The sequence below is a fragment of the Musa acuminata genome, chromosome BXJ3-5 (assembly GCF_036884655.1).
Source record: "Musa acuminata AAA Group cultivar baxijiao chromosome BXJ3-5, Cavendish_Baxijiao_AAA, whole genome shotgun sequence".
In the NCBI taxonomy this organism is placed as follows: Eukaryota; Viridiplantae; Streptophyta; class Magnoliopsida; order Zingiberales; family Musaceae; genus Musa; species Musa acuminata.
Genome location: NC_088353.1, coordinates 29,244,005 through 29,257,399, shown reverse-complemented (window position 1 = coordinate 29,257,399; position 13,395 = coordinate 29,244,005). Strand labels below are relative to the sequence as shown.

The following is a 13,395-nucleotide window of genomic DNA, read 5'->3' as shown; positions in this document are numbered from 1 at the left end:
AGAAATGATAAATATTTTTAATATTATTATAATCACATGAGTGATTTTGTTAAAAAATATTGTGTATATAATATCCATAAAATGATTTGGGCTCAAATATATATTTGGGCTCAGCCCATGGCGGCCACCGATTGCCGTGCCGAACACTTGGGTTTCCATTAAATCGGAACGGAGATCGGTCGCTCTCACCTCCTTTCGCCCAACACATTGGAGACTCGAACGTCCCCGGAAGCAAGCAGTCTTCTTCCTCTCCTCCTCCGATCCAAACAACAGCAGATGCGGCGTTAAGAGGGCAAACGAGGGACACAGGACCAGTAGCTAGCAGCAGCGGTGGCGGCGCTAAATCGTAGGTGCTCCTCTCCCTCTCGCTCCTTTTCCGTTCAACCCTTCTCGGTGTAGATCCCGGTTCTAAATCTTTTGATCCACAAAGCCGTTCCGCTGTAATCACAGCGTGTTTGATGCATAATATTCTTTAGATCTGCTTGGTGAAACCTGCCTTTGTTCACAGATCGGCCAACCAATTTTATTTCTTCTTCTTAGAAGATTTTGAAGGTCGACCATCGTGTGTACTTTTACCATCTGATTTCCCACTCTCTATTTATTCTTGTGCTTAATGTCCTTGGAGATGATTGTAGTCGACATTTTGTTTGTATTATGCGGCAGCGGGATCCGGGTATTGCTGCCGATTGGCTCCTCTAGGGTTGCTGTATTTATTGGATGTAGAAGCTATTAGTATTTAAATAAAGAACTATGTGGAAGAGGATGACGGTAATTCCCAATCAAGAATTCTCAGTTAAAGAAAAGCTGCCGAGGTTCGTGGAGCTTGTACCTGAAATCGTTGCTTTTCTGATATTTGTATCAAGTCACGTATCAGCTTGTATGTCGAGCATTTTAGATCAATCTATATCGATTAACTCAGGTTGGAGCATCAATGAGCATGTCTTTCAAGGTCTTGTTTATACGGGGGTTTCAGGTGGTTGGTTTTATGAGCTTTGAATATTTGAGACTATTTTGTGCCTATTATATCAAAATAAGATTAAAAAAAAAAACTTCATGGTGAAACCTATTTCAAGTCTGCTATAGATATATCACTTATCATTAAGATCACTTTCTCATGCTAATCGAGTAATATAAAGAAATATTAGTCCATGATATTGCAGAGAAGACAAAGTCATTCTGTGCTTTAAGGAAAGCAAGAAAGTAACAACATCCAAAAGTCATTTCGTATTCTACTTGTGTCTAGGTCCATTGAAGCTATGATGATCTAAATAATTATGCCATGTTGGCTTCTTACAGAGGGTAAAACATTTAGCCGGAGTTGAGTTTTTTACATGAGCTCTGAGAAGGAAGTAAAGGAGAATGAAGAGAAAGAAGAAAATCATGTGGCATGCTGATGTTCCACAATATTAAAACATGTGATTGATGCTGGAAATACTTATTTTTTTTCAACTTCATAAACACTGATGCTTTCTTATTTTTTCAACTTCATAAATTGTTGTATAATTGTCATTTCATGTGGATATCTGTTTGTATAACTCTGATCAATCATTGATTTATCTGAATCTTGTAAATCACTAATTATCTGTCTTTGTTTGCTTAAAGATAACTTTTTGTTTATTTTCCTTTAGAAGAAGCACCTCATGGCTAAAATCAAACCACAGGCATTGCTACTTCAAAGTAAGAAGAAGAAAGGACCAACTCGAATCAGTCTTAGTACTATCGTCTCTTGCAATGTCATCGTTATTCTGATTGTGTTGTCCCTGTATGCTACTTTCAGACATTGGTATCACAGGTTAGATTCTCTAGCTGTTTTTTTTTTGCTCATGCATATATTCTATTGCTACAGTCATTAATTTATTTGTTTTATCATCATGATGTAGTTTGACAAAGAGTTGTCTATTGTTTAGTTAGTCTGCAGTGTAATATGTTGTTTAGTGATTGTTTTTGAAGCTGAACATTGTTCAAATTCATTGAAGGTCAAACGACCAACTGGGCACTGGCTTGGAAACGTTTGAGGTAAATTTAATGAGATCTGATGTTTGTTTAACTTGTCCATGATGATGTTATCTTTCTTTAACTGCTCCTTGAACTCTCTTAACTTGCTGCAAGTTAGTTAACACTAACATGATTTTGTTAAAACCTTGCTAATGATATCCAGGTTATTTTGTTCAAATATGCAAGTAGATCCATATTTGTATAGCTCACAGGGTGGCTAATTTTTGTTAACTATGTAAATCATTTTTTGGATTTTAGAACCAGTGAACCTTTGTCCAACCACTTAGTAAATGATTATCAGTAATTCAACGATGTGTTGTATTTCGGTAACAAACACAAATTTTATGAAATCTTTTCTAATAGAAAATTAAGGAATCATGAGAACATCACAAGGATTTGAGAAAAACTAGAGAAAATAAAAAACAGCATTTGTTTAAAGTGGTGTGGCATGGATGTGATGAATCTACACTAGTATTGAAAACTTAAAATAAGTTTATGATAAAGCAACATTCATTGCATTTAGTTGTACTCTTGCCTGTCCTTTTGTTGGCTTTAGTTTATTATTAGTTTATATTCGTTTATGAATTTTGACATTTTGTTCTGAAATTTGTGTTGATTGTTGAAGCATTCAGAAATATTTGGAGAATCAACAAGATCTGATCTTCCTAGTTATGCTGTAAGTTTCTCCATTAGTGCCATGTCTTTATCAAGTGTGTTCTTAAATTTGTAGAATTTAATTATTTGTTTTTTGTGTTTGTGTCTTGCATTGTGCTGCCATTTTAGGCACATGCATTACCTGTATTTTTTAATCATTGACAACTATTAGAAAACTGTAGAACAGTACAATTTTAGCCACTAGAGCATTTTGTAACAACTACCTGCACATTTTATTTAACCCTATAAATTGACTGAAATTTTAGTGCATGTTAAGCCTTAAAGAATGAGTATTAGCCTTAAAGATTGAGTATTAGATTTTAGATCCTTTTTTTCTTAGCAAGTTATTTATTTAAACTTTAGAATTTAGATGTCAAAGGTTTTTTTAACATTATGTCATGCCTTATAGGTTACAACAAGCACGCATCCCTGCTTTATGATTAACAAACCTATGACTGAATCTTCGTTTCAGTTTTCCTTTTCTTTTTTTTTTTGCAAATTTTCCTTTTCTTTTTTTCTTTGACACCAATTGGATTTGATTCAGGAATTAAGAAGCAGTCACTGAAACAAACATGCCTTTCATTCTTTTAAAGTTACTTGTGGTTTAAAACCCACAATGTTCTGAACAAAGTTTTGGAAATTGCATAAGTATCTAAGTAGAATTCTTGGGGTGTTCAATTTTTTCACACAACGATTGAAATAGATTTGCATTTGAATAAGTTGAATCTAGCAGGAGTTTACTTTTACAAGGGTATATCTGCAAAATTTATCTCCTGGATTCTTGCTTATATAACCATAAATAGGACTAGTGCATGAATCTTAGTTATTTCTGAATATTCTTATTATGTCAAATTTTGCAGGAGTAATTACGTCATTTAAAACTTTGTAGATCTGTCATTTTTGAAAATCACAAAATATATTCATCCACTCATGTCCGATCATATGACCATTTCAGATATTGAACTGCCAAGAGAAACAAAGTGAGAGTAGGAAAATAAAAGAAACAATCAGTAGTGATGAGTTTGCATCGGATGAAATAAAAATGTTGATGTAATATCGAATTAGAACATGCCAATGAAGAAACCTGGTCTACTAAATCATGAAAAAATATTAGTCAGACTGTTAAAGTTGTTATGCTTTTGGAGACTGTAGATAGCAAGTGGAGATCTTAGTTGGATTTCATTTAGCTAAGAAGAGCCAAGTTTCAGCAAATTGACTGATGAGCTTAAAGAACAGGCCATCCAAGATTTTTACACCTAAAAACTATTGTATCTTTAACAAAGAGAGTAACACTGAAACACTTTTGGTTGAAATGGTTATGCTTTTTGCCAATTTGTGAATGTATATTCTTCTTCTACCAATCATTAATTGGAGTCAGTGGTACTATGTTGCTGTCATTTGTACTTATCATCTTTGATTATTTTGTTATGGAAAAAAAATGCATAATGCAAAGCAGATAACTTGAAACAAGACCTCTTTACATTATTTTGTAAAATAATTGACAGAATGTTAAGCCTTTTCATTTGGTAATTTGTTGGTAGGATAATTGAACATGGGTATTTTCGTAAAAGTTAGTCTTCTATGCTTACCTCCTACTTGCAAGCTAGAATTTCATCAACTAGTTGATGTTTTGATTTTTTATTAGCTGCAAGGTAGATCTGTAGGGAGCCTTCTTAGAATCGATTGGTGGTGTCAATGTTTGTGTACCATGAAATCTTAGACATATATGATCTTTGATTTCTGTGCAAATTGGAGCTCAGTATGGCCACCCTGACTTTAGTAGCCTGTTGGTCTCTTGAGAATTCATGAATTTACACAAATAAGTTCTTTTCTTTGTGAATATAGACCTGCTAGAGTTAACTTATTCTTGTTTTTGTTTTCAATAGATCTTTAGTACTGCAAAGGGTCTGATAACTATTGAACTCAATAAGGATTCTTCTCGTGATGTGGTGGATAAGTTTGTTGATTTATGGTAAGTGTTTTTTCATATTTCTGCAACTCTTTTTTTTAGTCCATGGAACTTCTGGATGCGTGAAGGACAAAAACACCATATAACTAGGGAGAAAAAAGCATTGGTCTATAGGAAAAAAAGTGATATTATAATAAAAGAAAATGTAGTAAAAAACAATAATTATATCTTGAAGTTAAAATAATTCACTTTTTCAAAATTAATTAATGCAACTTTGAGCATTTAAAATGACAGTTTATTTTTTAAAATTGAATTAGTAACTAAGATTTATGAACCTTCTGTATGATAAAACCCAGACATGCCATGTTTGTTTGTGTTGGAGTTCTTTCCTTTATTTAAGAATTGTGGGAATTATTGAATTTTATGCACAAGCATATGAGCGAAAATGATCTAAAGCAACCTCTACAAGTCATCTTCTTCTGTTGCATTTTGAAGTGGCCAAGAACCATGATTTTTTGGCTTTAAAATTAATTAAGCATTAGTTAATTCAAAGTTGGTAAAATATTTTCATTAAAGCCACTAAAGTTGAATTTATATAAGTATGTTATAGTCTTATAGATATTAATCTTTTTTCAGTATTGCATTGTACAACATTCTAAGGTAGGAAAGCCATATCAATGCAAATAATGTGGAACTGAGATATTGAAAATGACCAAAATGATGCTTTAGATGTAAAGGAAAAAAAATTTCACATGGAAAAAATGTATAAAATATTTTTTTTGTTTTTTCTTGCTTCTACGATTATGACCTTCCTACTGTTGGTATGTGAAGCAAGAAAAATTTTCACTAGACTCATGTAATGGTTATTTATTTCTTTGTTAATTATACTTGGAAGCACGATGATGTAGGACTACTAATAGTGGGTTTCTTTTTTGTGAATACAGGAATTGAAAGAGTGAAAATAAAGTTATTAACTGAAAAATAATAAAAAATAAAGATAACTATCAAACTCGCATTGGATTAAGGAGTGAACTCCTAGGATAAAGGTCTCGCACTTTCACACATCTCGTACTTGGACAATTGCACTATATCATGAAAAACATAATGGTGGACTTGTGTCACACACACACACAATGTGGGAAGAAAAGAACTTAATATATTGATCCATTTCTAATGATTTTTATTAGAATGTTCTAGTCCTTTTTATAAACTCAAGTAAAAGAAAAAAAGGAAAAATATCATTAAGAACATCCTGGCTAAATCGAAAACTTTGATACTAAATCTAATGTATGATGAGTAATATTTTTTGTGAATAGAGGAATCTAAGAGTGAAAATAAAGATAATAACTGAATAATAATATAAAAGAAAATCTTGGATGATTACCAAACTCGTTTTGGCTAAGAAGCTATCTCATGGGATGAAAGTATCGCAACTCCACACTTATCGCCCGTGGACAATGGAATCATACGATTGAAAGCATAACTGTGGCCTTACACCGCTAGCACACAATGTGAGAAAAGAACTGAATTCGTTCATCCTTTCTAGTGATTATCATTACAATGTTCTAGCCCTTTTTATAGACTCCAGGTAGTCAGGTACAAAAAAGAGAAATAAAGAAAATTATAATTATATCAAATTAAAAATTTCCTTTGGATATAATATTGTTATCTTGATTTAAAAAAATAATATTTTTTATGATATTCTTAATTAATAGACTTTCATTTTTATAGAGATAAATACTTAAGATCTTTGGTCAAAGATTTGTAATCTTCAATCAATATTCCTTTCTTTTTTCTCTGCATTTGTTTCCTTTTTCTTCACCTAGATGTTGTCATTTGACAAGTCATGACACATGCAAGATACTCCTAAATTAATCAAATTTATTTAAATAATAAACAAACTAAATTACTTTTGCATCAAATGCATTTGTTGCATGGGAACTCATCTTGAGTTCATATATTTAAGATTTAGATCAGCTTTGATCATAGAAAATTTTGCTAAACCAAAGACTTTGATACCTAGGACAAGTAACAAAGGATTTTTATCTTGTGAATAGAGGAATTGAAAGAGTAGAAATAAATATAATAACTGAAAAAATAATAGAAAATAAAAATGTGGATAACTACAAGACTCTCTCTAGCTTATGGAGCAACCTCCCAGGATGAAAATCTCACCCCTCTACATGCTTTACACGTGGATAGTGGAATTATACAATCAAAAACATAATTATAGTCTTGCACCACTCACAATGTGAGAAAAGAACTCAATTCATTGATCCATTTTTTATGATCTTTGTTATAATATTCTAGCCTGTTTTATAGGCTCAAGTACAAGAAAGAAAAGGAAAATATAGAATTAAGAAAAATTACAATTGTATCAAATTAAAACTTTCCTCTGACGAACATAGTATTCTTAACTTGATTTGAAAAATAATGTTTTTGGTGATATTCTTGATTGATAGACTTTCGTCTTTGTAGAGATGAATACTTAAAATCTTTGGTCAAGATTTGTGATTTTCAATCGATATTTCTTGCTTTTTCTCTACATTTGTTTTTTTTTCTTCGGCTTAAGTAGATGTTATCATGTGATAACTTATGATGTATGCAAAATACTCCTAAATTAATCAAATTTATTCAAATAATAAACGAATTAAATTGCTCCTGTATTAAATGCTTTTACTGCATAGAAACTCACCCCGAGTTCATATATTTGAGATTTAGATTGGCCTTGATAACAGAACATCTTGGCTAAAACAAAAGCTCTAATATTAAACATGAGGATGATTAGCAGAGGATTTTTATTTTCTGAATAGAAGAATTGAAAGAATGAAAATAAAAATAATAAATGAAAAATAATAGAAAATAAAAACTTGGATAACTATGATGTATGCAAAAATACTCCTAAATTAATCAAATTTATTCAAATAATAAATAAATTAAATGACTCCTGTATTTAATGCTTTTGTTCCATAGAAACTCACCCCGAGTTCATATATTTTAGATTTAGATAGGCCTTGATAATAGAACATCTTGGCTAAAACAAAAGCTCTAATATTAAACATGTGGATGAGGAGCAGAGGATTCTTATTTTCTGAATAGTGGAATTAAAAGAGTGAAAATAAAGATAATAACTGAAAAAAATAGAAAATAAAAACTTGGATAACTATTGGACTCGTTTTGGCTCAAGAAGCGACCTTGTAGGCATAAAGTCTTGTACCTCCATACGTCTCACACGTGGACCATAGGATTCTTTTCAGAAGGTTCAATCTTTTCTTTCTCTATGGGGGGTTCAAACTTTTCCCCTTAAGCAGCTAACCATTCTTAGGAACTCTTTATGACTAAGAATCAATAACTTGTCAAAGAGCAGAGATTTAGATTGAATACAAAGAATCATCCCCAATCGAGCCATTGTCCTATTACATAGCATATATTCTTTCTTATCGAGTGCAGTAGCATATTTCGTCCTGGACAACGATCCTAACTTACTATTCTATCCTAAAGAACTTGCGTGCCCAATGAAACTATTGGTTGGAAAAGTCCATAATTAACCTACAATATAGGTTCCTATTACCCATGGAGCAATAAGTCAAGAATATCGTAGATAACGGTCCCTGTTTCTATTAGTATTAGATCTGTTTTTAGCTTTCACCCCGATCCATCTCTTTCAACTGGGTCAAGGAGTGGTTGGCATCTCTACTTTCTTGAGGGAAATCTTGTTTTGGTTTCAATATGATCGAGCTTCTTTTTCTTTATTGAAAGAAGGTGCCTTATGCAATTCATAAAATTGAAATCCTTGAAAGCATCGTTTCTTTGCCTTGATGAACGAGACCCTTTCTACTCCTATGTGCCGAGCTGGGAGTTTCAAATCTAATGTTTTAGAATGAGATATTCCTATTTACTAATCTTATACTATATGTGTACTTCTATTCAATTCAATTCAATTATTTTCTTTCGCCAAATTTTGTGCGTTAGGAGTTAGCTTACTTTCCTCCGCGCACTAATGCTTATTCGAGTTTCAGGGGTGCCCCCATTCTCCTCTTTAGAGTTAGCAGACTCATATATTCCTTTGCCCTTGTCTGTTAGTAGTAAATTTCCATGAGGTTACTCCCCTCTATCATATGTGCATGAAATTCTATTCAATTCTGACTTATATGATTTGATTACTTTACCTCAATTCTCTTTTGAAGCTGTTAACTGTTTGCTAGTTGGGTATGCTCCTGCTGTAAGAGAAGGTTCTCTCTCCCGAGACAACCAAGCAAGACATATCATATCATCGGAAACATAATTGTGGTTTCGTACTACTGACACAGTTTGAGGAAAGAACTCAATTCATTTATCCATTTCTGACGATCTTCAGTTCTTCACTACAATATTTTAGTCCTTTTTTATAGACTAGTAAAATAATAAAAGAAAGATATAAAAATAAGGAAAATTATAATTGTATTGAATTAAAATTTTCCTTTAAAGATTATAATATTTTTTATTTGACTTGAAGAATAATATTTTTGTTAATATTCTTGATTGATAGATTTCAATCTTTGTAGAGATGAATCACTAAGATTCAGTCAAATTTATAAATCTTCAACCATATTTCTTCATTTTCCTCAGCATTTGTTTCTTTTTCCTTTGCCTTGAGTAGTTGTCAAGTGACAACTTATGAGATGAAAAGTATCCCTGAATTAATCAAATTTATTAAAATAATAAACAAACTAAATTTCTCCTGCATCACACAATGTGTGATGCATTATTCATTAAATAAAAAAGAAAAAGAAATGGCACACACACAAAAAAAAGGAAAAATTGTTGCTTGGTCAATACTTTGAATCATAGAGTTTACGTATGGGCTTGTTATGTTGTCTTCACGTACATACACATGATAGCATAAGTTGCATATTGCTGAAGTGGAGTTAAGAGTTGGAATGATAATTTTCCAGAAGTTGTCAAATATGGATATGTTTAAGCACATCTGAATCCACATCTCTTTGAAAAGAGATTTTAAAGCCAAAAGAAAATACAGGGTATGATTAAGGGCATCACTACTGAAGATCTAGATTAATCACTATACTTTCATGGCTAGGGTAAGCACTCGATATATTTTGAATTTATCAAAGTTTGGTAGTTGCATATTACTGATTTTTTCATCCTTTATGTCCTTGTCTCTTGTTTACTATAGCAGTCTGATGGAGGTCTAATTTTCATGCAGTCGGAAAGGATACTTCAAAGGAATGCTTTTCGATCATGTTATTAAAAATTTTGTAATTCAAGGGGCACATTCACAAAGATCTGGAGTTGCAGAAGATTGGATACCAAAGGGAAAAGCCCATAGTCGGCTTGGCATAAGGTTATTCAGCTTTCATTTCTAGTAATAAAAGTTTTTTTTTCTTATCTACACCTTTTCTATGTTATGCTGCTTTTGGTTTCCAATTATAGTAATCCATTTATAATTGGGTATGTGCAGTCCAAAGCATGAGGCTTTTGTGCTTGGAACAAGAAAGCCTAATAAGGACAGTAAAGAATTTGAGCTCTTCATAACGACGGCACCAATCCCTGATTTAAATGAAAAGCTTATGGTCTTTGGACGAGTCATCAAGGGGGAGGATGTTGTTCAGGTAGGAAATCAGCCTCTGTATTTTTGTCACCATATATATTTGTTATTTGTCTAGTCTTGCTAGTTTGACCACATTTTACTGTAGTCATATCATTTTTAGTTACTTTGTTCTCATAATTTAAAGAAATCTGGAAATTGGCTTGATGCAAAGTAATAGAGGACTAGTGGTTTACAAATTAACACAAACTCAGTGGAAATCATCAAATGGTCTAGGTTTTTTAAGTGATTAGTTCAATTCAGTTCAAAAGTGGGAAATCATATCTGTCAATTTGGTTTAAGTTGAAATCAATAAAACAACCAAATCTTCTAGTCATGTACAATGCGTGAAGAACATGTACATACAAAACATATAACTTCATAACTGACACGGTAAATTTATTGCACGAGTCTCCCATCAGTATGAGTTGTAGGGAGACTTCTTTCTTCTATAAACAGAGATGTTAGTTATATATCTTTCTCACTAATGTAAAATTTAATGTTCCACAAGGATCTATTATATACATCAAAATTATAATGTATCTTCCTTAGGAGTTCAACGAATGATCCAATGTTTTTAAAAGCGTTAGGTGCTAAAAGACGCCAAAGTCCCAAACGCTTGAGGCTCACCTAAGTGCCCACTTGAGCGAAATGAGATGCTCTATAATATTAAAATATAAAAAATATATATTACGATTAATAAATATGATTATAAAATAAAATCTCATCCAATATTTCTTATAAAAGCTAATTTAAATTCTATCATATATTAAAGGGGCCTATTGGTGCAAGGTCAACTAATTTAAATCAAATTGGTACATTGCTGATATTGTTTGAACTAGTGAAATTATAAAATTCATAATATAAGATAAAAGCAACTTGCTCGTCGGGGACAAGTTTGCAGCTTCCTGCAGACGACGGTGTCGAGGGTGGAGGAAACTTCGAACTTGTCCCTTGGCGACGAAGGGAGCTGCGGATGAAGGTAGCGGTGACGAAGGAAGCTTTGGACGGCGGTGGCGATGGAAGAAGCTGAAGTTTGAGGGCGAAGGAAGCTTCGGACTTGTCCCTCGGTGATGAAGGGAGCTGCACAGGAAAGCAGCGGTGGTAGAGGAAGCTTCGGACCTGTACATTAATGGCAGAGGAAGCTTTGGACTAGTCCGTCAATGGCGGACCAGAGGTGGGTTGCACGGTGACGTAGTGACACGGACTTAGCTGGTTTTGCCTAAGTCGTGCGGCACCCTTGCGCGTCCGTCCGCAAAGGTCAGCCTCCCCAAAGCCTCCCATTGTCCCTTAGGACCAACAAAAGAGAGAACGGGTTAAAGAGAACGCCTCAAACGGGATCCACAAGCAAACATGTCCGAAAAACACTTCATAGACAAAGCAAATTACAAACAGACTTTACAAGCTTTGAACAGTGGCACAACAAAGGGTAAAATGGTCCATTACAGACCGAAAAGCTCTCGCACGTGTCCACATGACACAACCTTTATTTACAAGCCTAAAGAGGCCACCAACCCAACTAAAATGGGACTATTAAGCCTTCGGCCGCCCCTTTACATGCTATACAAGGCATGAACATGCCAACAGACACGGACAGATATAAGCATTACATCAAACACCCTGTTTAGAAGTTTGTCCGTGACAGTAGGGTCTATGGTTTCACTAGATTTAGTCGAACCAAAGCTCACATTCACTCAACCACTCGCCCAAGGCGCCCATGCAGCACTTCAGTGAAGCGCAGCGCGCGGACATTGTGCGAGGCACTTAGGCCTTGCCTCGCCTCGCCTGAGCGCCTAGGTGAGTGCTGGGTGCCTATTAAAGATAGTGGTATGATCAATGAGCAAAAGAAAACCTTCAAGTTTGCATGGTGGAGATGTGGAGATGTCACCTTTATGTCCACAAGAAAGACGATGTAAGAACTGTGCACTAGGAAAAACTACATAGAAAAATCTTGATAAACTAATGAAATGATTAGTATCAATGGATTTGACATTATGCTAAAAGATGACTAGAAAAACAAGGCTGACAAAAAGGAAGGTTGAAAATTGACTTGGTTCCATGGTTTGTGAATTCCCTTAAAGACAAATAGACAAAGAAAAGATCTGTGCAGGTAACTCCAAATAGCAAGTCATTGTTTGTTGTGCCAACATGCGCATTGCTCTGGGGAGTTGGAAAGGCATTTACAGCCCTTCTTGCTTTTCCTAAATTGCTACTAATATTATCCTTTTGTATTACCTATTATATCAGAGTAAATATCATGTTCAGCATGAAGCTTACAAACTCTTTCTTGCGCTTAAGTCGAAGAAATGGTTTGCAAGAAAAATTATCGAAACAAATGCTTTGTAACACTGTTATGCCTGCTCAGGAAGTAGAAGAGGGTGGATGATTCATTGAAAAGCTAAAACTTGTTTTTTGTTTCCAATGTTCATCCTCAGGAAATTGAAGAAGTTGACACTGATGAACATTATCGACCTAAATCGCCAGTTGGAATAATCGACATTGCATTGAAGCAGGAAGCTTGAGTTAAAATTGGACATTCAGTTTGGAGGCTTCGACAATTCCCCATTTTTAGTGCCACGCCTTACAAGTTTTTGCATCGACTGTTGTTCAGGCTTGTGTTGTAGTGATCTTCTGAGTTGGTGCATTCATATACTCTTTATGTTGTTAATACACCAGGAATTTGCTGCAGCGAAAACCTGCGTCGAAGATACAGGAAGCTCCGGCCTTGGATTTGCATATTAAAATCTTGACATTTGTGCTTCGAAGACATGGGATGTTGAATCGAATGCTTCAAATATCTTGGTTTTTTCATTTGCACATTCATTGAACTGTCACGTACACGGAGTTGGTTTGGATGAACTAATTGTTGTGCCAGTCGTGTCTGCTGCTTGGTGTTTTGCAGTGCCGAAACATGCATACGAGATAGCCGCCCTCTTACCCTCGAGGCATTAAATGGTGAGGAGGCTCCACGGTGGTGACCCTCTCTTTGTTACTCCTCATCTACGGTGGTGATAACGATCAAAGCAGGTTGGTTAGTTTTTCTGCCTGATCAATGCATGGAAAGGAACCTTAAAAATTGAAACTAGAGAAGCAAACCGGCAACTGTCGCCCATAGTTTGTATAATTTACCCAAAACGCTACGTTGTATATCAGAGTTGAGATCTGGATGTAGTGGGGCTCTCCATATATCGAACTGGGTAAGAAGTATCATAGGTTGAGACACATCATCTAAATTGGACCCTATCAGTAAATT

At 34.3% G+C, this 13,395-nt stretch overlaps 1 protein-coding gene across 4 annotated transcripts; it reads left to right on the top strand.

Annotated features, from left to right (window-relative positions):
* Nucleotides 1-186: 186 nt before the first annotated feature.
* LOC135639046 (peptidyl-prolyl cis-trans isomerase CYP21-4-like) lies at nucleotides 187-12,953 on the top strand. 4 transcript variants are annotated; one of them, XM_065152762.1, is made up of 8 exons: nucleotides 187-346; nucleotides 1,629-1,792; nucleotides 1,977-2,016; nucleotides 2,621-2,671; nucleotides 4,536-4,621; nucleotides 9,762-9,899; nucleotides 10,017-10,167; nucleotides 12,578-12,953. In XM_065152762.1, exons 2-8 carry the CDS (start codon nucleotides 1,641-1,643, stop codon nucleotides 12,662-12,664), a joined length of 705 nt encoding a protein of 234 aa, XP_065008834.1. In that variant the 5' UTR covers nucleotides 187-346; nucleotides 1,629-1,640; the 3' UTR covers nucleotides 12,665-12,953. The 4 variants fall into 4 exon arrangements, with proteins under 4 accessions (XP_065008834.1, XP_065008836.1, XP_065008837.1 ...); XM_065152764.1 differs by having other exon boundaries at nucleotides 188-346; nucleotides 1,632-1,792; XM_065152765.1 differs by having other exon boundaries at nucleotides 188-350; nucleotides 1,632-1,792.
* The last annotated feature ends 442 nt before the right edge of the window (nucleotides 12,954-13,395 follow it).